Source organism: Bos indicus x Bos taurus, chromosome 10, assembly GCF_003369695.1.
Source record: "Bos indicus x Bos taurus breed Angus x Brahman F1 hybrid chromosome 10, Bos_hybrid_MaternalHap_v2.0, whole genome shotgun sequence".
In the NCBI taxonomy this organism is placed as follows: domain Eukaryota; kingdom Metazoa; phylum Chordata; class Mammalia; order Artiodactyla; family Bovidae; genus Bos; species Bos indicus x Bos taurus.
Window position 1 is genome coordinate 65,602,751 of NC_040085.1, and position 24,473 is coordinate 65,627,223.

The 24,473-nt window shown below is 39.9% G+C and overlaps 1 protein-coding gene across 2 annotated transcripts in view; it reads right to left on the reverse strand.

Annotated features, from left to right (window-relative positions):
* CCDC175 (coiled-coil domain containing 175) overlaps window positions 1-24,473 on the reverse strand; it is a 74,431-nt gene that overhangs the window by 18,618 nt on the left and 31,340 nt on the right. For both annotated transcript variants that reach the window (XM_027554231.1, XM_027554230.1), the window contains 8 exons: window positions 22,631-22,712; window positions 18,701-18,837; window positions 16,713-16,823; window positions 15,289-15,360; window positions 14,092-14,227; window positions 13,437-13,568; window positions 7,989-8,127; window positions 4,807-4,886 (listed from right to left, as the gene is read on the reverse strand). In XM_027554231.1, coding sequence (XP_027410032.1) covers window positions 4,807-4,886; window positions 7,989-8,127; window positions 13,437-13,568; window positions 14,092-14,227; window positions 15,289-15,360; window positions 16,713-16,823; window positions 18,701-18,837; window positions 22,631-22,712 — 889 coding nt within the window. The remainder of the gene's footprint in view (window positions 1-4,806; window positions 4,887-7,988; window positions 8,128-13,436; window positions 13,569-14,091; window positions 14,228-15,288; window positions 15,361-16,712; window positions 16,824-18,700; window positions 18,838-22,630; window positions 22,713-24,473) is intronic.

Below are 24,473 nucleotides of genomic sequence, written 5' to 3' on the forward strand. Positions count from 1 at the left end.
CAAAGAATACATTTTATGTTTAATCAACTGCACATACATATGTTTATCACTAACTATTCATTATAAAATGTTAGAAGGTAGTAAACATCCATTTACCTGCTCCTGTTTCATTCACTCTCCTAACCCCTACAACCTTTGCCCATTATCCTTGTCTTCATAGGAATTTACCAAAATAACAGATATGAAAAGAAGCTTACAAAGCATAATCCAATCTCTACTTTTTAAATAGGGCTTCCCAGGTGCTCAGTGACAAAAAATATGCCTGCAATGCAGGAGGCACAGGAGCTGTGGGTTCAATCCTTGGGTCAGGAAGATCCCCTGGAGAAGGGCATGGCAACCCACTCCAGTATTCTTTCTGGAGAATCTCCATGGACAGAGGAGCCTGGCGGGCTACGGTCCTTGGGTCACAAAATTGTCGGACAGAACTATTGCAATTTATAAATAAAGCATGCATGGCACCTTTTAAGTAAGGAAAATGAACCCTCCCCCAGTGAGTGATTTTTCAGTGGTAACAGGTTACGTGTTAATCTCTTCTAAAGCTGATCTCTCTCCCTCTACACATACACACACACACGTGTATATATGTATGCTGCTGCTGCTGCTAAGTCACTTCAGTCATATCCGACTCTGTGCAACCCCATAGATGGCAGCCCACCAGCCTCCCCCGTCCCTGGGATTCTCCAGGCAAGAACACTGGAGTGGGTTGCCATTTCCTTCTCCAATGCATGAAAGTGAAAAGTGAAAGTGAAGTCGCTCAGTCGTGTCCGACTCTTTGCGACCCCATGGACTGCAGCCCACCAGGCTCCTCCATCCACATACATATATATATATATATATATATGTATATATATATGTCTCCAGCAGAGGCGTAGGTAGGTGATGGCCTGCTTCAGGGTCGGGGGCACTGAGTGTGGCAGTGTGTGCACAGGACCTTTTGAAGGATGTCTCCATTATCTTCACTACCCCCGCCATTGTTTGGTTTCAGATCAAACAACAGGGAGGGAACACAGTCCCGTCCATCAACAGAAAATTGAATTAAATTTGTACTGAGCATGGCCCCACCCATCAGAATAAGACCCAGTTTCCCCCACAGTCAGTCTCTCCCATCAGGAAGCCTCTTATCCTTATCCTTCAGAGGATAGACAGAATGAAAACCAAAATCACAGAAAGCTAATCAAACTGATCACATGGACCACAGCCTTGTCTAACTCAATGAAACTATGAGTCATGCCGTGTAGGGCCACCCAAGATGGATGGGTCATGGTGGAGAGTACTGACAAAACGTGGTCCACCAGAGAAGGCAATGGCAAACCACTTCAGTATTCTTGCTCTGACAACCCCATGAACAGTATGAAAAGGCAAAAAGATATGACACTGAAAGATGAACTCCCCAGGTCGGTAGGTGTCCAATATGCTACTGTAGAAGAGTAGAGAAATAACTCCAAAAAGAATGAAGAGATGGAGCCAAAGTGAAAACAATGCCCAGTTGTGGATGTAACTGGTGATGGCAGTAAAGTCCAAAGTTTTAAAGAACAATATTGCATAGGAACCTGGAATGTTAGGTCCATGAATCAAGGTAAATTGGAAGTGGTCAAATAGGAGATGACAAGAGTGAAGATTAACATTTTAGGAATCAGTGAACTGGCTCATTGGAAAAGACCCTGATGCTGGGAAAGATTGAAGGCAGGAGGAGAAGGGGATGACAGAGGATGAGATGGTTGGATGGCATCACCAACTCAGTGGACATGAGTTTGAGCAGGCTCCAGGAGTTGGTGATGGACAGGGAAGCCTGGCATGCTGCAGTCCAAGGGGTCGCAAAGAGACGGACATGACTGAGTGACTGGACTGAACTGAACTGAATTAAAATGGACTTGAATGGGTGAATTTAATTCAGATGACCATTGTATCTAATACTGTGGGCAAGAATCCCTTAGAAGAAATGGAGTAGCCATCATAGTCAATAAAAAAGTCTGAAATGCAGTACTTGGGTGCATTCTCAAAAATGACAGATTGATCTCTGTCTGTTTCCAAGGCATACCATTCAATATCACAGTAATCCAAGTCTATGCCCCAACCAGTAATGCTGAAGAAGCTGAAGTTGAACTGTTCATTGAAGACCTATAAGACTTTCTAGAATTAACAGCCAAAAAGGATATCCTTTTCATCATAGGGGACTGGAATGCAAAAGTAGGAAGTCAAGAGATACCTGGAGTAACAGGCAAATTTGGCCTTGCAGTACAAAATGAAGAGGGCAAAGGCTAAAAGAGTTTGGCCAAGAGAACACACTGGTCATAGCAAACACCCTCTTCCAACAACACAAGAGAAGACTCTACACATGGACATCACCAGATGGTCAACACTGAAATCAGATGATTATATTCTTTGCAGCCAAAGATGGAGAAGCTCAATACAGTCAGCAAAAACAAGACTGGGAGTTGTCTGTGGCTCAGATCATGAATTCCTTATTGCCAAATTCATACTTAAATTGAAGAAAGTAGGGAAAACCACTAGACCATTCAGGTATGACCTAAATCAAATCCCTTATGATTATACAGTGGAAGTGAGAAATAGATTTAAGGGCCTATATCTGATAGATAGAGTGCCTGATGAACTATGGATGGAGGTTCATGACATTGTATAGGAGGCAGTGATCAAGACCATCCCCAAGAAAAGGAAATGCAAAAAGGCAAAATGGTTGTCTGAGGAGGCCTTACAAATAGCTGAGAAAAGAAGAGAAAATGAAAGGCAAAGGAGAAAAGGAAAGATATATCCATTTGAATCCAAAGTTCCAAAGAATAGCAAGGAGAGATAAGAAAACCTTCTTCAGCAATCAATGCAAAAAAATAGAGGAAAACAATAGAATGGGAAAGACTAGAGATCTCTTAAAGAAAATTAGAGATATCAAGGGAACATTTCATGCAAAGATTGGCACAATAAAGGACAGAAATGGTATGGACCTAACAGAAGCAGAAGATATTAAGAAGAGGTGGCAAGAATACACAGAAGACCTATACAAAACAGATCTTCATGACCCAGATAACCACGATGGTGTGATCACTGACCTAGAGCCAGACATCCTGGAATGTGAAGTCAAGTGGGCCTTAGGAAGCATCACTATGAACAAAGCTAGTGGAGGTGATGGAATTCCAGTGGAGCTATTTCAAATCCTGAAAGATGATGCTGTGAAAGTGCTGCACTCAACATGCCAGCAAATTTGGAAAACTGAGCAGTGGCCACAGGACTGGAAAAGGTCAGTTTTCATTCCAATCCCTAAGAAAGGCAATGCCAAAGAATGCTCAAACTACCGCACAATTGCACTCATCTCACACGCTCGGAAAGTAATGCTCAAAATTCTCCAAGCCAGGCTTCAACAGTACATGAACCGTGAACTTTCAGATGTTCAAGCTGGATTTAGAAAAGGCAGCGGGACCAGGGATCAAATTGCCAACATCTGCTGGATCATGGAAAAAGCAAGAGAGTTCCAGAAAAACATCTACTTCTGCTCTATTGATTACACTAAACCTTGGTGTGGATCACAACAAACTGGAAACTTCTTAAAGAGATGGTAATATCAGACCACCTTACATGCCTCCTGAGAAACATGTATGCAGGTCAAGAAGCAGTAGTTAGAACTGGACATGGAACAAGGGGCTGGTTCCAAATTGGGAAAGGAGTATGTCAAGGCTGTACATTCTCACCCTGCTTATTTAACTTATATGCAGAGTACATCATGCGCTATGCTGGGCTGGATGAAGCAAGCTGGAATCAAGATTGCTGGGAGAAATATCAATAACCTCAGATACGCAGAAGACACCACCCTTATGGCAGAAAGCAAAGAAGAACTAAAGAGCCTCTTGATGAAAATGAAAGGGGAAAGTGAAAAAGTTGGCTTAAAACTCAACATTCAAAATCCTAAGATCAGGGCATCTGGTCCTATCACTTCATAGCAAATAGATGGGAAAACAATGGAAATAGTGAGAGACTTAATTTTAGGGGAGCTCCAAAATCACTGCAGATGGTGACTGCAGCCATGAAATTTAAGGACATTTGCTCCTTGTAAGAAAAGCTATGACCAATCTAGATAGCATATTAAAAGGCGGAGATATTACTTTGCCAACAAAGTTCCATCTAGTCAAAGCTATGGTTTTTCCAGTAGTCATGAATGGATGTGAGAGTTGGACTATAAAGAAAGCTGAGTGCCAAAGAATTGATGATTTTGAACTGTTGGATAAGACTCTTGAGAGTCCCTTGGACTGCAAGGAGATCAAAACAAGTCAATCCTAAAGGAAATCAGTCCTGAATATTCATTGGAAGGACTGATGCTGAAGCTGAAACTCCAATACTTTGGCCGCCTGATGTGAAGAACTGACTCATTGGAAAATACCCTGATGCTGGGAAAGATTGAAGGCAGGAGGAGAAGGGGATGACAGAGGGTGAGATCATCGGATGGCATCACCGACTCAATGGACATGAGTTTGAGCAGGCTTCGGGAATTGGCACGCCTGGCGTGCTGCAGTCCATGGGATCACAAACAGTCGTACTCCACTGAGCTACTGAACTGAACACATATATATACATATATATACATGTGTATATATGTATATATACACACATATATATACACACGTGTGTATCTATATACAAGTGTGTATGCTGTGACTAAAAATTTCAAAACATTGGTTTAATAGGGTAAGTTTAAACAATGCGACTTTCTTGAAAACTCTAGTGGCACTAGGTAAGTACCATTGTCTATATATACCAATATTCTGATGAAATGAAAAAAGAATGAATATATTTATACTTTACCGTGTTGTTAATGTATCGTATAAAGTCTCTTGTAAATTGAGAAATATTATTATTCAGTAAATTTTGTTCATTTTTTTGCGCTATAAAGAAAGAGAGAAAAAATAACTACTCACAATGTTATTTAAATAAAAGAAAATAAGACATATGCCTGGTTTTAAAAGCCGAATACTATTTTAAGGCTTATGATCAAAATCAGAAGTCAGGTGTTCCCCAGTGCTGTTTCCACCCCTGTGTTTGACTCTTCAGAATCAACCATTTTTAACTCATTTTTACTTTTTCCTCTTCCTTCAAAATTTTCTTTCTGAAAAAATTTTTCTTTATAAAATTTTTTTCCTTTTCTTTCTTAAATTTTTTCCTACTTACTTCCTGATACAGTTGAGGAGGACATAGACACTTACTCCTATCGTCACATCTCCTGTGAAGACTCACAACCTCCACGTTTGCTTCCTCTAACCTCCTCATTAATTACAGATTTTGTTCAAATGAATTCCAACTGTTTGGATCATTATGATAGTGCAAAGTTTATTCACTGATGAGACAAATGGTACAGTATGACTATATTTCTTTTCTTGTATAGTTTTTGTTTGTTTTTCCTGGAGTTAAAAATTACCTCCCTTTTTAAAAAATAATGCTTAGTTTTCCACATATATATCATTGATTCACACCAAAATCTATAATAGCATTGTAAAATCTTTCTGAAAATTACTTCCCATGTGGTCAGACACCTTAGGTAGTCCAGCAGTTCCATTCTTCTGCCCTCCCCCACTGTCTTCTGTGCGTTTTTCTTGAGTCCTACTGCAAAGCTGGCCTCCTGAGACTTCCCCTGGCATCTCTCTCATGTTAGACCTCCTGCTTCTTGAAACTCATACCCTCTTCTTTCTCTTAATTTATTTCTTCTATTTGTTGAAGCAAATTTTGTGTAGCTTCCTGAGACACAGTAGATGAGGTCTTATATATCTAAATATATCTCTATTCTACATCTCTAGTTGACTGATAGTTCGGATGGGTATCTAATGTTAAGAAATTTTTTTCTCTCAAAATTTTGAAGGCAATATCTTCTAAATTCTACTGTTATATTGATGCTAAGAAGTCTGAAACCATTCTGGTACCTAATCTTTTGTGTAAAATCTTCTTTTTCTCTCTAGAAGCCTTTACAATCTTTTTTTTTTTTCCCTCCTGAAATCCAGTGATGTGGCTTAGTTAGTGTCTTTTCTTTCATATATTGTACTGGGAATCTGATAGGCCCTTTGAAATAGGAAATTCATATTGTCCAATTCTGAGAAATATTTTTGTAATATTTTATTGATAAATTTATACTTTCCATTTTTCTCTGTCTTTCCTGTTAGTTAGATATTTGATACCTCAGAATAGTTTTATAATTTCCTTAAACTTTATCCTGTTATCTCCTTGTTTTTTTTTCTATTTTTGGAGAAATCTTCTTAACTTTTTTATAATTCTCTTATTGAATTCTAAAATTTTAGTTGTTACATTTTTTATTTCTACTCTTTCATGTTCTCTGTTCTTTTAAGCATCTTTTTTCATAAATGCAATATCTTATTTTATTTCTCTAAGAATACACCTTTAAGATATATTCTCTATAATAGAAAGAATATATATTCTCTGCAATAAATAGAGAATATATATGCATTATATATAATAATATAGAGAGAATATGTACTCCCTGAGAATCTATATTATGTTCTTTGTGTTGTCCATGTTTCTACCAAATTCTCTTTCTGTCTGCTTTAGTTTCTGTCATTCATGTTGGAGTTTTTTCCTGAGATGCCTGGTGATTTTTGACTATCTAATCCTATCTGTGAGTAAGGGACTAAAAGGTTTAGTTCCTACTATCTGAAGCACATTGCTCTTCTGTCCCCTTTCCTTCTTTTCTCCTGCCTTCCCTTCTACTTTCTTCGGTGTTTTACCCCTTTGTTTTGACTTAAGAGAATCAGTCCTTGCAGTATACTGCAATATATTGCTTACTTTTATACTCATAGTGTTTCTTATATGCCCCACCCAGTGCAAGAAGGGATGGAGGGAAGTTGGAGAAGTAGATACCTGGCAACAGAATATATACACATTGTAAGTCTTGCTAAAAGTGGTAAAAGATGAAGGAAACTTAACTGGGTTAACCAAATGGAAACCTGGCAAAAGTGGAAACCAACTGAGGACTGGGAACCAGACCAGTTACCTAGGCATTTATTCTTATTCTTATATTCTTAAAAATCTGCCCTCTGTGACAATTATCCTATTCACTTTGAATATCTGTTTCACATTGCAGCATATGGGCTTCCATGTGCCTGCCCTGTTCTGACACACCGTTTTAATTGCTATCCCTATAGTCATCTTTGCCAGCTGGTCAGTCCCAGCACAGTGCACATTTTTTACTCCCATTCCAGTACTTTCTGTAATTTTGGTCCTGGCCTCCTGATTGCAATGGCATTTCTTCTATCATCTAGAAGATAGAAATGCTGGAAGTTGTCCTGCTTAAGAACCTAAATTCTTGGCTAATGACCCTTCACTCCCCAGATTCAAGACAAGAGTCACACCTCTAGGATGGTTCTAGATCTGAACTTTTGCATTCAGGTTTAGATGACAACGGCCAACTTTTGGGGGAGAATAATTGTTTTTATATTAAATGCACACATGGTTGTGCCATGAACTAAAACACAAAACATGCTTTCAGACACATTTCATATCCTGTATGAAGCCCCCAGATCTGAGACAAGTTCGTATCTATCTCTGCCTTGGGGTTAGATTAGCGAAAAAAATCTAAGGAGTACCTACTTGATAAATGGTTAAAGTCATAGCTGGAAAAAGATATAATTTGTAAACTTATGTTAAGAAACATAAAAAATTTTCTGCATGGTAGAAGGTAAAGAAATTGATTATACCTTTACCAAGTACAGACAGAAACTATATAATATAGTTGTTACTAATTCTTAGTTGTAAATAGTGTTTAAAAGAGAAGAAAATTTTGACAAGTGTTAACAGTAAGATTGTGGTGTGGAGAAGAGGAAACTAGAAGAGGCAAAAACTAGAGAATGGAGAATTAAAGATGATGGAAAAAGCTTGAGAGAATTTCACCATTGGCTTGTGATGAATGGCCCACCTTGTGTTAGCAGATGACAGTGAAATCCGTACCTGGGCTTGAAGTCAATTACTAAGTACTTCATATCTACCTGTAACAGTTTCGATGAGATTTTGAAATTTTCTGTTTTTGTCTGTGAATTCCTCTTCTGCCACCTGAAGCTGTGGAAGACACTTGTCTAACTCAACTTCCTTTTCTTTGCTAATTTGTGCTTCTTCAGCGAATCTTTGCTTGAAAGACAGAAAGCTGATTGTGAGGTATGATTATGGAGAATTCACAGAATATTCTAGACTAGAAGGTAAGTTCACTGATGTGGAAACTTCTGTCTTGGACACTTCTTATCCTAAGTTGCATAGAAAGATATCTGGCACACACTAGATAGTTAATAAATATTTGTTGGCTGACTCACTGACTCTCTGGCAATCTATAATGTTAGGAGATAAATTCGCTGGGCTCTCCAAAGATCCTTTCAGTTCTACAGCTTGACTGCTATGGTTCTATTGCTGTTACCTTATATGTGCCCTAAAACTATTTGTGAAACTTTCTTTTGATTGATCATACATTATGAAACCTGGAGGAGGGCATGGCAACTTGCCTGGGGAATCCCATGGACAGAGAAGCCTGGGGTGCTACAATCCATGGAGTCGCAAAGAGTCAGACACAACTGAGTGACTAAGCACAAGCACAGTAAAAAAAATATATGCCAGCTCCAAGAAATGTGGATGTAAGTAAGAAGTGGGGAGGGGGTAGAAACAAATGGATATAATACTACAATACATGGGTTAAAAGTGCCCAAAGCAAAACATGAGCATGCCTGCTTACTTATTCAAACTCAGGTCTTATTTAGTTTCAAATGGAATATAGTTGAGTCTCTCCGAGAAAGTCAGGGTGGGCTTAAACTAATGACTAAGGCAAAAACAGCCAACTGACATATAGCATCCATTCTCCTGTTCTGTCAGGACTCCTGAGTTTTAGCTGAGCAGATGGCTGCCAACGAGAGTGACTTCTCAGCTTTCCTCCCAGGGGGGTGTGACCAGTGAGTCTGTGAGCAGAAGTGGGGTATGCCATTTCTGGGTCCTGGCCCTAAAACAGGAAGAAGTATACGGCTCTTGGGTCCTTCCTCTTTCCCCTTGCTGGAAGAGGATGAGAAAGGACACTTGGACCCGCAGATGTTAGCCTCATGCTGAGGATGGCAGAGCTGCCTTTCCAGCCCTCAACCCCCTCCCTTCAGCCTGTACCAGGAAGAGAAATAAAAATCTCTCTTCTGTAATGACCATGTCAGGGGTTCTTAACTAGATACTAAGATTCTTAAGGTTTAAACAGGCCACAACTGACCCAGTTTACTTTTATTTTTTATTTTTATCTAAGTTGAACATACACATAATTTAAAAGAAACCTCAATGCCAGCAACATCAGGCCTGTCTCCCCAACAGGAGGTGCCCTTTCAACACAGCCAACCTGAGGCTAATGTCCATTGACCCCACCAAGGTGATAACTCAGCCCAAGAGAAAGAGTCCCACAGGGGTGGATGTGAAGTCCTCCCTGGCTTAGAAGCCTCATGTTCAAATTGGAGCCAACATCTCTTGGGCATAGCTTCCAGGTCCATACCAGGGACATGCCCTTTTAAAAGAGGCACCAAATCCAGGAAAGCCCAATGCTCTGGTTTCCCATTAGTTATTCTCCTGGTCAGGATGCAGCACACCAATAAAGTGTTGTTCTGCACAAGCAATGTTGCCGGATAATACCACTGAGAATCCATCTTTATCAGGTTACCAGGGGAAGGAGCCAGAAAGTTAAGCCAAAATCAATTTCCCAATAATAGACAGAGGACTGTTAACCCTTCAGTGCACATCTTGCTTATGTTCACTGTATTTTGGCCTCTTTTTGATAGAGCACCTTGCTTGCCCTAATTACAATAATACAGTGATTTAATGGCCTGATAGGTCCCCTTCCATATTGTCATTAGAATTCTTATGAATAACACAGAAAGACAAAAACAACATAAAACACCATAATATAAAATTATTACAATGTAGAATCAGGAGTAAATTTCTCCAGACTGCACTGTTCAGAAACTCAATCATGTATTACCTATACTATGTTCTCTAAAAAAAGAATGGCCTAGTGATGGCTGCCTTCCTCACATAAGGACATATGTGCATACTTTAATTCATTCCCATGCCTGCACAAGGGTTAGGCTGCCAGCACCACCCTAACAAGAAACCATGCTCTTTGTTTTATGCTTGGAGAGAGGACTGGGTACCAGGTGCTGCTGCAGCTCAGGCAAGGGGGTGTTTGCCTGCTGGCTCGGCTTCTTGGAGGTGGGCAGCTTCTTCAGATCATTCAAAACTTCCCTCAGCTTCCCTGTGTCCTGAGCCATGTGCATATGTAGCCCAGTGATGAAAGACTCACTATGAAACCTACTGATTTTACTTTCCCTCCCTGTGAATTTGGGCTCTGTCCATCCAGAGGTCTTACTACCGGTGAGAATGATCCCACCAAGGGTACAATAATACTCCCATAAACCAAAATCTAAGGTTGTTGCTGCTGCTGCTGCTAAGTCGCTTCAGTTGTGTCCGACTCTGTGCGACCCCATAGATGGCAGCCCACCAGGCTCCCCCGTCCCTGGGATTCTCCAGGCAAGAACACTGGAGTGGGTTGCCATTTCCTTCTCCAATGCATGAGAGTGAAAAGTGAAAGTGAAGTCGCTCAGTCGTGTCCGACTCTTAGCGACCCCATGGACTGCAACCCACCAGGCTCCTCCATCCATGGGATTTTCCAGGCAAAAGAGTACTGGAGTGGGGTGCCATTGCCTTCTCAGAAATCTTAGGTTACTGCCTCTCAATTTTGGGCTCCTCATGCCAATTGAACTAAAGGCAGAAATGGGATTCCAATGTGCCTGGGGTTATTGATGATGATTTTCAAAAGGAAAAGGGATTTATAATAGTAGCATCCAGGCTGCCATCTGTCCATGTCTTTGTGTAAATGAGGCACAGGTGGACATAGCCCTGCAGGGGGCACATAGCCTGGCAAACAGACTACCTGCATAAATTTTCTTATCTGCAGTCTTCCACTTCTAATTTATTTGTTTTGCCTTATTTCATTGTATAAGCTTGAATGCAATGTCAAATGGTGTCGTCTTACTCCTGACTGTCCTCATTGGTTTAGCATTAAGTATGATGGGTAAATTCTGTCATCTCTGTTTCAAAAATCATCTGAGATGATGACTACCTCTGACCACCCCTCAGTTACCATTCTAAGTCAAGCTACTTGGCATATTGATGTCACTTCCTAATTGGTCTTCCTGTATCCACCACTGCTTTCCTAAATTCTGTTGAATATAGCAACCAGAGCGATCCTATTTAAGTGAAAGCCATATTATTTCAGAATAAATAATCTTCACTCAGAACTTTCCAATGGCTTCCCAGCCCATGCAGAGCAAAAGACAGTGTATTCATGAGGACCTACAATGAGGGGCAGGCCTGGAGTTGCCCCTTTTAGATCTCCCCTCAAGGAAGAATTCACTGACCTGTGACAAGGAAAGGGGCTAGCTGACAGCCTCCAGGGTGGTTGGCTCCTTCAGAGTGACCTTGGCTATCTAGCCAAGACCAAGCTCTTCAGTGGCCTCCAACTAATTGTGTGAGCAAGGAGATGGTACAGGGTGAGGCCATTTCTGCCCAAGGCAGGCCTCTTCCTATGGACAATCCTGGCTTTGGAGCTCCCTAGAGTTTTCAGCCTACATAGTGGCCCCTGGCTAGTTCTTTCATAGGCATTACACCCTAATAAACCTTTGAACTCCTAACTCCATGTCAGCATCTGCTTCTGGAAGATGAGTCCCCACCCGGCTGGCACTCTCCCCCATTCTGCTGCAGCCACGCTGCCTCCCTGTCATCCCTCAAATAGAAACTCTTGTCTCAGAACCTTCAGGCTCAGCATGTCCTCTGCCTGGAGACACCTTCTCCAGATGTCTGCACATCACACTTCCTCATATCCTTCAGGGCTGTGCCCTTCTCTGACTCCCTGTTTAAAAGGGCACATAGACTGCATTATATATACTCACCCTAGTCTACTTTCCTATTTTTATTTTCTCTATAGCATTTATTGCCATTGAAAATATCACATGTTCTACTGTTTATTTTCAGACACCCCCCACCCTAATGGAATGTTTCATAAGGACAAAGCTCTTTATCTGTTTCCCACCCCTCTCTTTTATAAATTTCTGTTTTTCAAGATGTAGAAGGATACTGAGCACCTAGACATGCTGCGACCAATGGAGAAATGCCTTCCACCTTGCGGCTTCTTCCTTCTGTTCCTTCTAATTTTGTACACGTTTGTGCAATGCTTTTTTCCCCTTGTTTGTTCCCTGAGTTGTGCCAGTTTCCATTTCCCTTCTTGCTATTTCTGGCCATCCCCTTCTGACGTCTCTTCCCTGAGTTCCTGTATTTCCATACTCCTAATCTTCCTTGGCACCTCTATGAAGTTTTTTTCTGAATTCACAGATGAATGTTGAATCATAGTTTTCAAGCGTTCCAGAACAATTTTATGAAAGTTTCATTCCCCCTTCACCTGTTTTTCTCATAGTATTTTTATGCAAAAGATTTATCTGCTTCTAGAATTGACTTTTTCTGGGACCAGTTATCTGCAGAGGGTTTCTGCAGGACATGGCAGAGTGTGTGTGGCCGTGGTGGAGGGCGGAGAGTGGGCTTGGATCAGGGGAAGATCTAAACTTTGAAATGTAAGGACTGCCTATTCCCTTGCTACAGCAAGGCACTGCTGCCTTCAAATAAAGCTCCTCTTTGGGGTAGCCAGGCCTTTTTCCCTGTCTTCAAACTGAATTAAGTTCAGGAAGCCTTCTATTACCATCTCTTTACTTCTCAGCTACTTTATTAATGGTGGTCTCCAAAAAACATGCCCTTGCCTGTCAAGGTAACACCAGCACCTTGAAAAGGTTTTTGTTTTCTGTTGTGTTTCCACTCTCTGCCCTGCGAGTCTTTCTTTCCAGCATCCATGTTCTATTCTATGCCAGGGCAGCCCCTGGCAGTTTCCAGGTCAGTACCATGCCCTCTTTTTAAGGAGAACCTCTGAGATTGCCCTTCTTGGTCTCCCTCACCCTTCATTCCTCTCCCCCACTGTCTCCTCTCCATGATTTTCTCCAACACTCCACCTTACCTCCATGGATTTTTGCCAGCACTTCTACATAACTTGGAGTGTGTGATATTTTTTTAACTAAAATATTTCTTGTTGCTCTATTTCTTTTTTAGGAAAAGAATAAATATTCAGAATTTAATTGTAGTCCTGTTCAAACTAGAAGATTTACTTTACATTTAACTGAATAGTTGGGGAGATACCCTGGAGAAGGGAAAGGCTACCCACTCCAGTATTCTGGCCTGGAGAATTCCATGGACTGTATAGTCCATAGGGTCACAAAGAGTTGGATACGACTAAGCGACTTTCACTTTCACTAACTGAATAGCATGAAATATACCCTCCCCTTCATACAGCCACATAAAATTGTTCTTAGATATAAAATAAAACTTACTTCAAACTTGCTTAATTCTTGAATTAACTTTCGTTCTTTGATAACAAATGCATCCTCCTCTTGTTTTAATTCTAATGTAAGTTGTTCAATCTTTGCCAAAAACTCGTTGATATCGTGTTCTCTAATACTGGTCTAATTAGGGGAAAAATGAGAATTTATCATCTGTCTTGTAGCAGTCAGTATTAATACTTTCAATCAGTCAGATAAATTAATACCTTTCTGCATGACATTTGGCTAATTTGTCTCAGTAACTACTGGGGAGGGAGGGATGTTTTTTCCCTTCAGAGATTAATTTCGTCACCAAACAACATGTGTAAATGACATTAGGAAATTGGGCATGGAACTAGTAGGGGCTGGAGGGTAGGCAGAGCATAAATAAATAAATGACGTTTAGTCCCTTTATTTTTAGAGATAGTTTTCCTAAACACTGTTCTCAAGTTTCAGTTACATACTTCAAAATCATATGCTGGAGAGAATTTCTACTTTGCTAAATTCCTACAGTTAATACATAGCAAATGGATACATTTCTTAAGAAAGTTACATAATTTACTCTAGACATGAAATCAGCAATAAGGTAAAGCGTAATGAAATACTGAAGAGTTACTGATATGCAATCAATATAGGGAGCGAACACAAGCTCCTTGTGTTCCTTTACCTCTTCTATTAATTCACTGCGCCTATTTTCAGCTTCTTGAATTTTATCTATAAGTTCTTTTATTTCATCTTTTATTTTTTTGACCCAACGTGCATGTTTTTTCCGCAAACAAGCTATTTTCCACTGAGTTATAATACTGGAGATGAGAACAAAAAGAGTTATCGTCAAATTGACATCACAGTTCATTGAAAAGATGAAAGAATTCAAAACAAAACAAATCGTATTATGATCATACAAAATTATCTGTGCTATTGATGATGCAGACTAGGCACATGAGCTGAAAAAATAAGACGTTAATAAAAAACATTAATGGCCCAAATGCCACCTCCGCAAGCTGCTTCACGGGAAGTTGTGTGAGTACATCCAGCGGGACAGTAGACAAACCACACTTGATAGCTTACCTCCTCTAGAAAAGGATAGAAATGGGGAAGGCTCTGGGGTGGGTGAAGAAAAAGGAGTCCCAGACAGAAACGGTAAAGGAATTACCTAAATCACTCAAAGTGCTAGTAAGAAGTCTCAAGCTTCTGAATTCTCGAATTTTTCTCTCCACCATAACATAAAAAAGATAACTAGAGAAGAGTAAAAATGTGCAACCAGAGTCTTATAAATAGTATAACAACAATGACAACAACAATAAAATATATCTAAGTTTCTGTGGGTGTTTTCTTGGTGCTGGGCACTGGGCTATATACTTCACATAGATCATCTCATTCATCATTCACGCAATCTTACAAGCTGGGTACTACTATCATTCCTCCCTTTATAGGGATGGAAGCAGACAGATATGAAATAATTCAGCCCTGGTCATAGAGCTAACAAGAGGCAAAACAACCAAAGCAGTCCATCTGCTGAGACTGTGTGCTTAACCACGCTCCTCTGTCCCTTCACGTCACCTTCCTTACCGGTCCACATAGGCACCTGGCTGAGTAAGACTCATTGTCACCAATCTTGACAAGTATACTCTGGTGACTTCACGTGACTGGAATGAAAAACTTTGTTTCTGTTCAATGAACAAAATGTCAAACTAACGAACACATCTAGAGCCAAGAGAACTCACACAATTTAATTTTGTGGGAAATAACTTCCATGGACTCTAGCAACCAACAAGCACTCTTATTTTTTCCAACTTTGGGGCACTATTAATTAAGACAACATACAGTACTTAAGATATAAATAAGCTTTTTTTTTTTTTTTTACCATCTCTGAGTTTCTCTTTCCATGTTCTCATTCAGGATTTTTATTTGTTTCCGATATACTTCCTTTGTTGCTCTAAAAATAAGAACATATTAGATTTTGCATTTATGGGAGCTGTTAAATATATAATAGACAATGTATAATTCTTCAAAATAATGCAACCTTATTGTGGTAGCACAATAAGGCTACCATCTAATTGGGAGACAAACAGACCAGCACAACTAAAGATTTTAGTGCCAGACTAATAGAAAGACAATTACAAATTTTTTTGGCCAGTGCAAACTGATTTTGCAAGTTTTGAAGCCAAGAATAAGGAAGAACAGATTTTGGTGAGGCAGTTGTGGACAGGTTATTAAAGAATAATATTTAATAGAGGGAGGAACATGGAGGTAATATCTCACCAAGGAAAAGACATCATCATTTGCAAACACACAGAGGAAAGGAGCAGCTAGTCAGGAAGCTTGGGACTAAGGCAAACTTATTGCATACAGAGGACATGAAGGGAAATAACCCTATGACAAAGGAAGGGTTTAGGTCAACAAATTGGCGAGGAACTGGATTTTAGACTGAGTTCTGATTTGCTTCAGTGTATAATTTAGACATTATACACGGGTATAGGGGGCTTCCCTGGTAGCTCAGATGGTAAAGAACCTGCCTGCAGTGGGGAGACTCACGTTCAATCCCTGGGTTGGGGAAGATCCCCTGGAGAAGGAAATGGCAGCCCACTCCAGTATTCTTGACTGGGAAATCCCATGGACAGAGGAGCCTGGCAGGCTACAGTCCATGGGAACTCAGAGCTGGACACGACTGAGCGACTGTAAATTTCACTTTCTCCCATAACTTAGAAAGCCAATATATATTCTGGAATTAGGGATAAGTAGTAAATATGGCACCCCACTCCAGTACTTTTGCCTGGAAAATCCCATGGATAGAGGAGCCTGGTAGGCTGCAGTCCATGGGGTCGCTAAGAGTTGGACACGACTGAGCAACTTCACTTTCACTTTTCACTTTCATGCATTGGAGAAGGAAATGGAACCCACTCCAGTGTTCTTGCCTTGAGAATCCCAGGGACAGGGTAGCCTGGTGGGCTGCCGTCTATGGGGTCGCACAGAGTCGGACACGACTGAAGCGACTTAGCAGCAGTAGCAGTAATTAAGAATGGAAGATGTGCTTGTGGATCGGGGGTAGAGGGGAATGTGGAGACTCTAACGTAGGTATTAGAAGCAGCTTATATAGAACTCAGCACCTGTCTATCCTTTCATTGAAAGATTCAATGATAATGACCTTTCTGGACTGTAAAACAAGAGATAGCCAATTATGAACCTCCTTTTCTATAGTATATTCCAAATTTTATAGGTTTGTTACCATTTATTAAGAAATAAATGCAGAGGAATGAAGATTAAAATGTTCAAAGGCAATAAACATACCGATGAAGCTCACCGAGCGTAATAAGTCCTTCTTCCATATTTTTGATGTCTACTTTTCTTTTTGATAGGAAGTTTTCTTTCTGAGCTATAAATGCCAGTTGTTTTTGATTTCTACCATGAAAAAATAGTTATCATATGTTGAACATTGAAATCATTTTTAACTGCTTAGCATAAGAAAATATGCAATCAAAACCAAGAACTCAAAAAGTAGTTTGAAATTTCAGTTCAGGAACTATTTACCAGATAAATTAGTAAAAAATAGAAACAAAGTTTTTTCCCAGTAGTGGCTAACTCTAAATTTATGAAAATCTTCAAGCCATGAAAAGAACATTAATTGTAATAGTAACTATAAAACCATAAGAATAGTTCAATAGCACTTTGCCTTTCTGAGTGGGTGTGTCTCTTTTAATGAATTTATCAATTCTGGTATTTGATTTGGGAAAATGTGAAGGAATCAATCAGACTAACTTTAGATAGAGGTCTACCTCTTCCTAGCAGTGCGATCTTGAAAAGAGACTTCACCTATGGATGAGCCTCAGTTTTGCCATCCATAAAAGGAAACGGCAACCCACTCCAGTGTTCTTGCCTGGAGAATCCCAGGGACGGGGGAGCCTGGTGGGTTACCGTCTATGGGGTCGCACAGAGTCAGACACAATTGAAGCAACTTAGCAGCAGTAGCAGCAAGCAGAGATACCAGCCAGCTCTGTCTCTCTATCTCCCTTCTGTGAGGACACAGCAAGAAGATGGTTGACCATCTTCTTTATGCAAGTTAGGAAGAGAGTTCTCACCAGAATCTGGCCATGCTGGCACCCAGATGTCAGATGTCCAGTCTCCAGAAATATGAGAAATAAATTTCTGTCATTTAAATCTCCCCATCTATGGTAATTTGTTATGGCAGCCCAAGCTGAAGAGGACAAATACCAATAACAGTAGTAAATGTTTCAGGGCTACAATTCTTTGTCACCAGAACATTTTATGATTCAAACTGATAACTTAGTATTGATCTAAGGAAGTTATTGCCCAAATAATACTAACTGTATCATTCTTAGTAGGCTATTCAATTGGATGAGATAAAATGATTGTAGTAACTGTTTCATAAATGCTACAACAATGACCATAAATTCAGCTTCACATAAGTGGGCCTGGACGCCATAATTACACTTCCATGTGACTTCATTTTAAGTGTAGTAATGGATTATTACTTATATAATTCATGAGGAAAACGCTGGTGAATGCCCATTACCTGCTAAGCAATGGACAAGGTCCTGAGGATATAGTGCTAAGATGGAGCAACTCCGCTGATCTGTCATAGCTCAGTGGGACAAAGTGGGGTGTACCCAGATGATAACAATGCAATGACTAATGAAAGGAGTGACCTCAGAGGGATGTTTCACAGGGACCATTCTGGTGAGACGGAGACAGATAAGTTAGGGGTGGTAAAACAGAAAGTGGGAAGAACTTCTGAGAGGCAGACCAAAGCAAAGAGGCTAAAAGGGGGTGAAAACAGTGGAGTTGGATAGGAGGACAGGATATATCTGAGAAATATCTGGGAGGTGGAACTGACAAACATTGGTGCTTCCTGGTAAAATATAGGTGTTTCCTTGAATAATTTCCCAGTCTCTGGGTTAGGGGATTATGTCAATGACCAGACCTTTTTCTGAGATAGGAAATTTAAGTGCAGAGCCAGTTTCTGAAGACAGCAGATCTCAGTTTCTCTAGGCAATCTTATGGAGTAAAAACATGGTTATTCTTTCAAGAATCTGATGTAGAAGTAAAAATAATAGGTTTGCTCTTTACGGATTTGATCTGACCCATATGAGGAAAGCATTATTCAGTATGTATAGAGGCAAATTCGGGGCATATTTATGACTGGATAAAGAATATTTCATTGTTGTCAATAGATTTTAAAACTAGGATAAGCTTAAATGGAGATGCAACCCACAACTATAGTATGTTGAGTCACGTATAAGTCATGGATAGAAACATACTCAGAATAAATTTTCCGTTTCTGCATGAAAACTTTATCCTCTTCATTTAAGACAATCTTATATTGTCTGGAAACTGTATGCAATTTCTCTCGTAGAGCTTTGTTCTCTAAACGACAATTGTGTAACTTTTCAGTCATCTAGGGAAAAAAAAAAAGAATTGAAGTAGAGCATTTGTGTCATGGTTTCTTTGATGGGCAACTCACTAGAGCACTGGGCATATTACTTAACACCCATATAAGACTATGCCTTAAATGTTGAGTGATTTAATTCTACATCAGATATTAATTGTACACTTGGGACCTCAAATATGACAAATGTGTAGAAAGGTAATAAACACTGATGAGAAGCCATAAAGTAATAATTCATATTAAAATAAGAATTAATAAAGTAGGATCATTTAGCAAGATCTATATGTTCTTTTCCCAGAAGATAAACTATACCGGGGGAAAAAAAAATAACATCAGTAGGAACTCTTTCTCAAAACCTCTTTGAGTAGATATTATACTCCAGATCAGATCAGATCAGATCAGTCGCTCAGTCGTGTCCGACTCTTTGCGAACCCATGAATCGCAGCACGCCAGGCCTCCCTGTCCATCACCAACTCCCAGAGTTCACTGAGACTCACGTCCATCGAGTCAGTGATGCCATCCAGCCATCTCATCCTTTGTCGTCCCCTTCTCGTCCTGCCCCTAATCCCTCCCAGCATCAGGGTCTTTTCCAATGAGTCAACTCTTCCCATGAGGTGGCCAAAGTACTGGAGTTTCAGCTTTAGCATCATTCCTTCCAAAGAAATCCCAGGATTGATCTCCTTCAGAATGGACTGGTTGGATCTCCTTGCAGTCCAAGGGACTCTCAAGAGTTTTCTCCAACACCACAGTTCAAAAGCATCAATTCTTCGGTGCTCAGCCTTCTTCACAGTCCAACTCTCATATCCATACATGACCACTGGAAAAACCATAGCCTTGACTAGATGAACCTTTGTTGGCAAAGTAATGTCTCTGCTTTTGAATATGCTATCTAGGTTGGTCATAACTTTGCTTCCAAGGAGTAAGCGTCTTTTAATTTCATGGCTGCAGTCACCATCTGTAGTGATTTTGGAGCCCAGAAAAATAAAGTCTGACACTGTTTCCACTGTTTCCCCATCTATTTGCCATGAAGTGGTGGGACCAGATGCCATGATCTTCGTTTTCTGAATGTTGAGCTTTAAGCCAACTTTTTCACTCTCCACTTTCACTTTCATCAAGAGGCTTTTGAGTTCCTCTTCACTTTCTGCCATAAGGGTGGTGTCATCTGCATTTCTGAGGTTATTGATATTTCTCCTGGCAATCTTGATTCCAGCTTGTGTTTCTTCCAGTCCAGCATTTCTCATGATGTACTCTGCATATAAGTTAAATAAACAGGGTGATAATATACAGCCTTGACGAACTCCTTTTCCTATTTGGAACCAGTCTGTTGTTCCATGTCCAGTTCTAACTGTTGCTTCCTAACCTGCATACAGATTTCTCAAGAGGCAGATCAGGTGGTCTGGTATTCCCATCTCTTGAAGAATTTTCCACAGTTTATTGTGATCCATACAGTCAAAGGCTTTGGCATAGTCAATAAAACAGAAATAGATGTTTTTCTGGAACTCTCTTGCTTTTTCCATGATCCAGCGGATGCTTACCCTTTCTTAAATATTTCTATTCAAGGACAAAAGACAGTAAACATTAGTTTTCTGAATGAGGTAAGAACTTGGTGCTTGGATATCTCTACTGAATGGCTTCAAATGAGGTAAGAAAGTTAGGAAGGAATGGTGGGCTAAGGATCACTGAAATAGCAGGATGAAAAGGGATCTTAAACGTGTTGCAGAATAAGATAATGAGGTTAGTAGGCCTAATTCTATAAAAAGGCAAAAATCCAGATTGGTAAACCTAGCACTGAAAACTTTTATTCTGATATTGGTGGTTGTGGTTCAGTCACTAAGTCGTGTCCACCTTTTGCGACCCCATGGCCTGCAGCCCACCAGGCTCCTCTGTTCATTGGACTTCCCAGGCAAGAATACTGGAGTGGGTTACCATTTCCTTCTCCAGGGGATCTTCCTGACCCAGGGATTGAACCCACATCTCCTGCACTTCAGGCGGTCTCCAGCACTCAGGCAGATTCTTTGTGACTGAGCCACCAGGAAAGGTCTTTTACTCTGGGGACATTTATTAATATAGAAGAAATCATTTGGAAACTGAGGTTTGGTTCTCTTATTGACACGGGGGACAAAAGTAAACAGAGCTCATCCAGATATTAAGCCTGATAAAACCTTCCACCACTTTAGTCTGGAATCCTAGAGAGCTTCGCTCTCTGAAAAAAAGTGAATTAAAAGCTAACAAGCATGGTCAGTCACTCACTCATGCAAGCCCATGGATTGTAACCTGCTAGGTTCCTTGTCCATGGAATTCTCCAGGCAAGAATACTGAAGTGGGTAACCATTCCCTTTTTCCAGTAGTCATGTATGGATGTGAGAGTTGGACTATAAAGAAAGCTGAGCAATTAAGAATTGATGCTTTTGAACTGTGGTGTTGGAGAAGTCTCTTGAGAGTCCCTTGGACTGCTAGGAGATCCAACCAGTCCATCCTAAAGGAGATCAGTCCTGGGTGTTCATTGGAAGGACTGATCTTGAAGCTGAAACTCCAATACTTTGGCCACCTGATGCGAAGAGCTGACTCATTTGAAAAGACCCTGATACTGGGAAAGATTGAGGACAGGAGAAGAAGGGGACGACAGAGGATGAGACGGTTGGATGGCATCACCGACTCAATGGATGTGAGTTTGGGTGAACTCCGGGAGTTGGTGATGGACAGGGAGGCCTGGCGTGCTGCAGTTCATGGGGTCACAAAGAGTCGGACACGACTGAGTGACTGAACTGAACTGAGCTGAAGTTAATGATCTTAAGTTTGAATATTTTAACAACTCTGCATTTTTACTACCCCTTACACATTTAATATTTTTGACGTCATATTGTCCATCTTTTTGTTTTTTGTATAACTTAACTGCTTATTGTTGATAGATGATTTTACTGCATTTATATTTTGACCTTTGCACTAACTTTATAAGTGGTTGACATTTACTCTATGCTTGCCTTTACCAGTGAAATTTTTTCTTCCATAATTTTCATATTTCTAGCTATGGTCTTTTCTATTTAGAGAGGTCCCTTTAACATCTTTTGTAAAGTAGGTTTAGTACTGCTAAACTCTTTCAGCTTTCGCTTATCTATAAAACTCTTCATCTTTCATTAAAATCTGAATGACAGCCTTGCCAGGTAGAGAACTGGGTGTATGTTTTATCCTTTCATCACTTTAAATTTATCATGCCACTTTTTTTCTGGCCTAGAAAGCTTCTGCTAAAACATCAGCTGATAGCTTTTTCAGAGTTCCCTTGTATACAGCCAGTTGTTTTTCTTTTGCTGCTTTTAAGAGTCTTTCTTTATCTTTATTTTTTTGCCAACATCATATACAATGTGTCTTGGTGTAGTCCTCTTTGGGTTCATCTTGTTTGGGAATTTCTGTGCTTCCTGGACTTAGATATCTATTTTCTTTCTCAGGTTAGGGTAATTTTCAGCTATTATTTGTTCAATTATGTTCTCTGCCCCTTTCTCTCTCTTCTCTTTCTGGGACCCCTATAATCTGAGTATTAGAGCACACTGATGCTGTCCCAGAGGTCTCTTAAACTATCCTCATTTAAAAAAAAAACAAAACTTTTTTTAGGCTCAGCTTAGGTGATTTTCACTATTTTCATCCAGCTTTCTGATCAAATCTTTAAATCAGTTACTGTGAATGATCATGATTATTATTAGTTAATGAAAATAATACTATCTTGAGAGAATTTCACATTTTCACACATACTTAAAATGTTAACTAAAAATTAATTATAATCTTAAAGCCATCATTTCTATCTTCCTACCTGTTTTATCTTCAGCAGTAATTCACTTTTTTCAAAATTTGATGAATCATCCAGTTTTTCCCTGTTATTCTTAAAAAAAAGCCTATGACCAAAGGAAACCAAATAAATTCTTATTAGGACATATTTTCCAGAAAAACCACATTTACTTATGATATCAGAAACTTCCAATCCCCATCTCCCTATGCAACATATTTATTTACTAGTCAAAAATTTTACTCTTTTGATATGATGTATTAATATTTATTTATACATTAAGAAGCAATTTTTGAATACCTACACTCTGAACATGATATAGAGAGTGGAGATACAGCACAGGCAAAGTCTCTACCATCATGGAAATCATACTCTAGTGAAGTAGGCAGAATAGAAGCAAGTTATCAAAAAACATATATTTCAGATCGTGTTAAATGATCCAAAGACCGCTAAGTAGGGTAAAGTATAGCGAAATCCTGAGAATGGTGATGGTAGTGCAGACAGGTGATTAGGGAACATCTCTTGGAATAATTTGTGAAAGATCTGAAGGATGAGAAGGAGCCAGGTATGTGAAGACCTTAAGGAAGAGCTTTTCATCTAGAAAGAACAGCAGGTGATAATAACCTGGACAGGAACATGCCTGGTGTATTAGATGAAGACAGGAGTTTGAGAAGGCTGAAGAGACAGACACAGCCCAGATCACACAGGGTCTTAGATTTTATTTTGAAGGAAATCAGGGGAGGACTTTTTAAGGAAAGGAATGACAGGAACTGATTCACATCTTGTAAAGATGACTCTGACTGTTTAGTAGAGAAAGACAATAGCACAGGAAGACAGACCACGTAGAGTCTATGGCAAGGGTCCAGAAGAGATACTGGTGGCTCAGACTGAGGCTTAGTGGTGGAGCTGGTGAGAAGTAGTTGGACTCAGGACATAATTTGAAGATGAAGGCAATAGATCAAGCCTTTGGATTTGGCTTGAGTTAGAGCTGGATTAGGGTTAGGTTAGGTTAGATACCTAGTTGGGTTAGGGTAAGGTAGTGAGGAAAACTGGAATGGTGGATAACTTCTAGTTTTTTGGCTGGAGTAATTAGGTAAACAGTGATATGGAAGACTAACGGAAGAGCTATTTCAAGGAGATGGGAAATTAAGAATTCTGTTTGGGACATGTATATTTGAGATATCCTTCAAGTGTGGTGGTTCAGATGGTAAAGAATCTGCCCACAATGTGGGAGAACTGGGTTTGATCCCTGAGTCAGGAAGATCCCTGGGGTAGAAATGGCAACCCACTCCAGTATGCTTGCCTGGAGAATTCCATGGACAGAGGATCCTGATGGGCTACAGTCCATGGGATCGCAGAAAGTCAGACACAACTGAGAAACTATCACTTCAACTTTCCAAGTAAAAGGTCAAATAAGCTGCAGACTGTATGCATTTAGAGGTCAGGGCTGAATATGTAAATATGGAAGTCATTGGGGATACAGAAAGAATGAGACTGAATGAAGTCATGTATGGAGAGTATGAGTACAGAATAGAGGGTAGTGAATGGCTGAGAAGTCCAAAATTTAGAGACAGAAAGAAGAAATGGAACAAGTATAGGGTCCTGAGAAGGAGCAGTGTGGTAAGTGAAATAAAAGAAGGTGATATTTGGGAAGCCAAATGAAGAAACCATTTCAAGAAGATGAAAGTAAGCATCTGTGTCAAATTCTATTAAGAATTCAAAAACTTTAGACCAGATCAATGAAATTTGGCAGGATGAAAGTTATTGGTAACCTTGACAATTTTGAAACCACTTCAGCACTTTAAAGAAAAAAAAGCATCTATAATTGTTACAGCCTCCTGCACTATAATGGCAAGTATATACTTTGGGT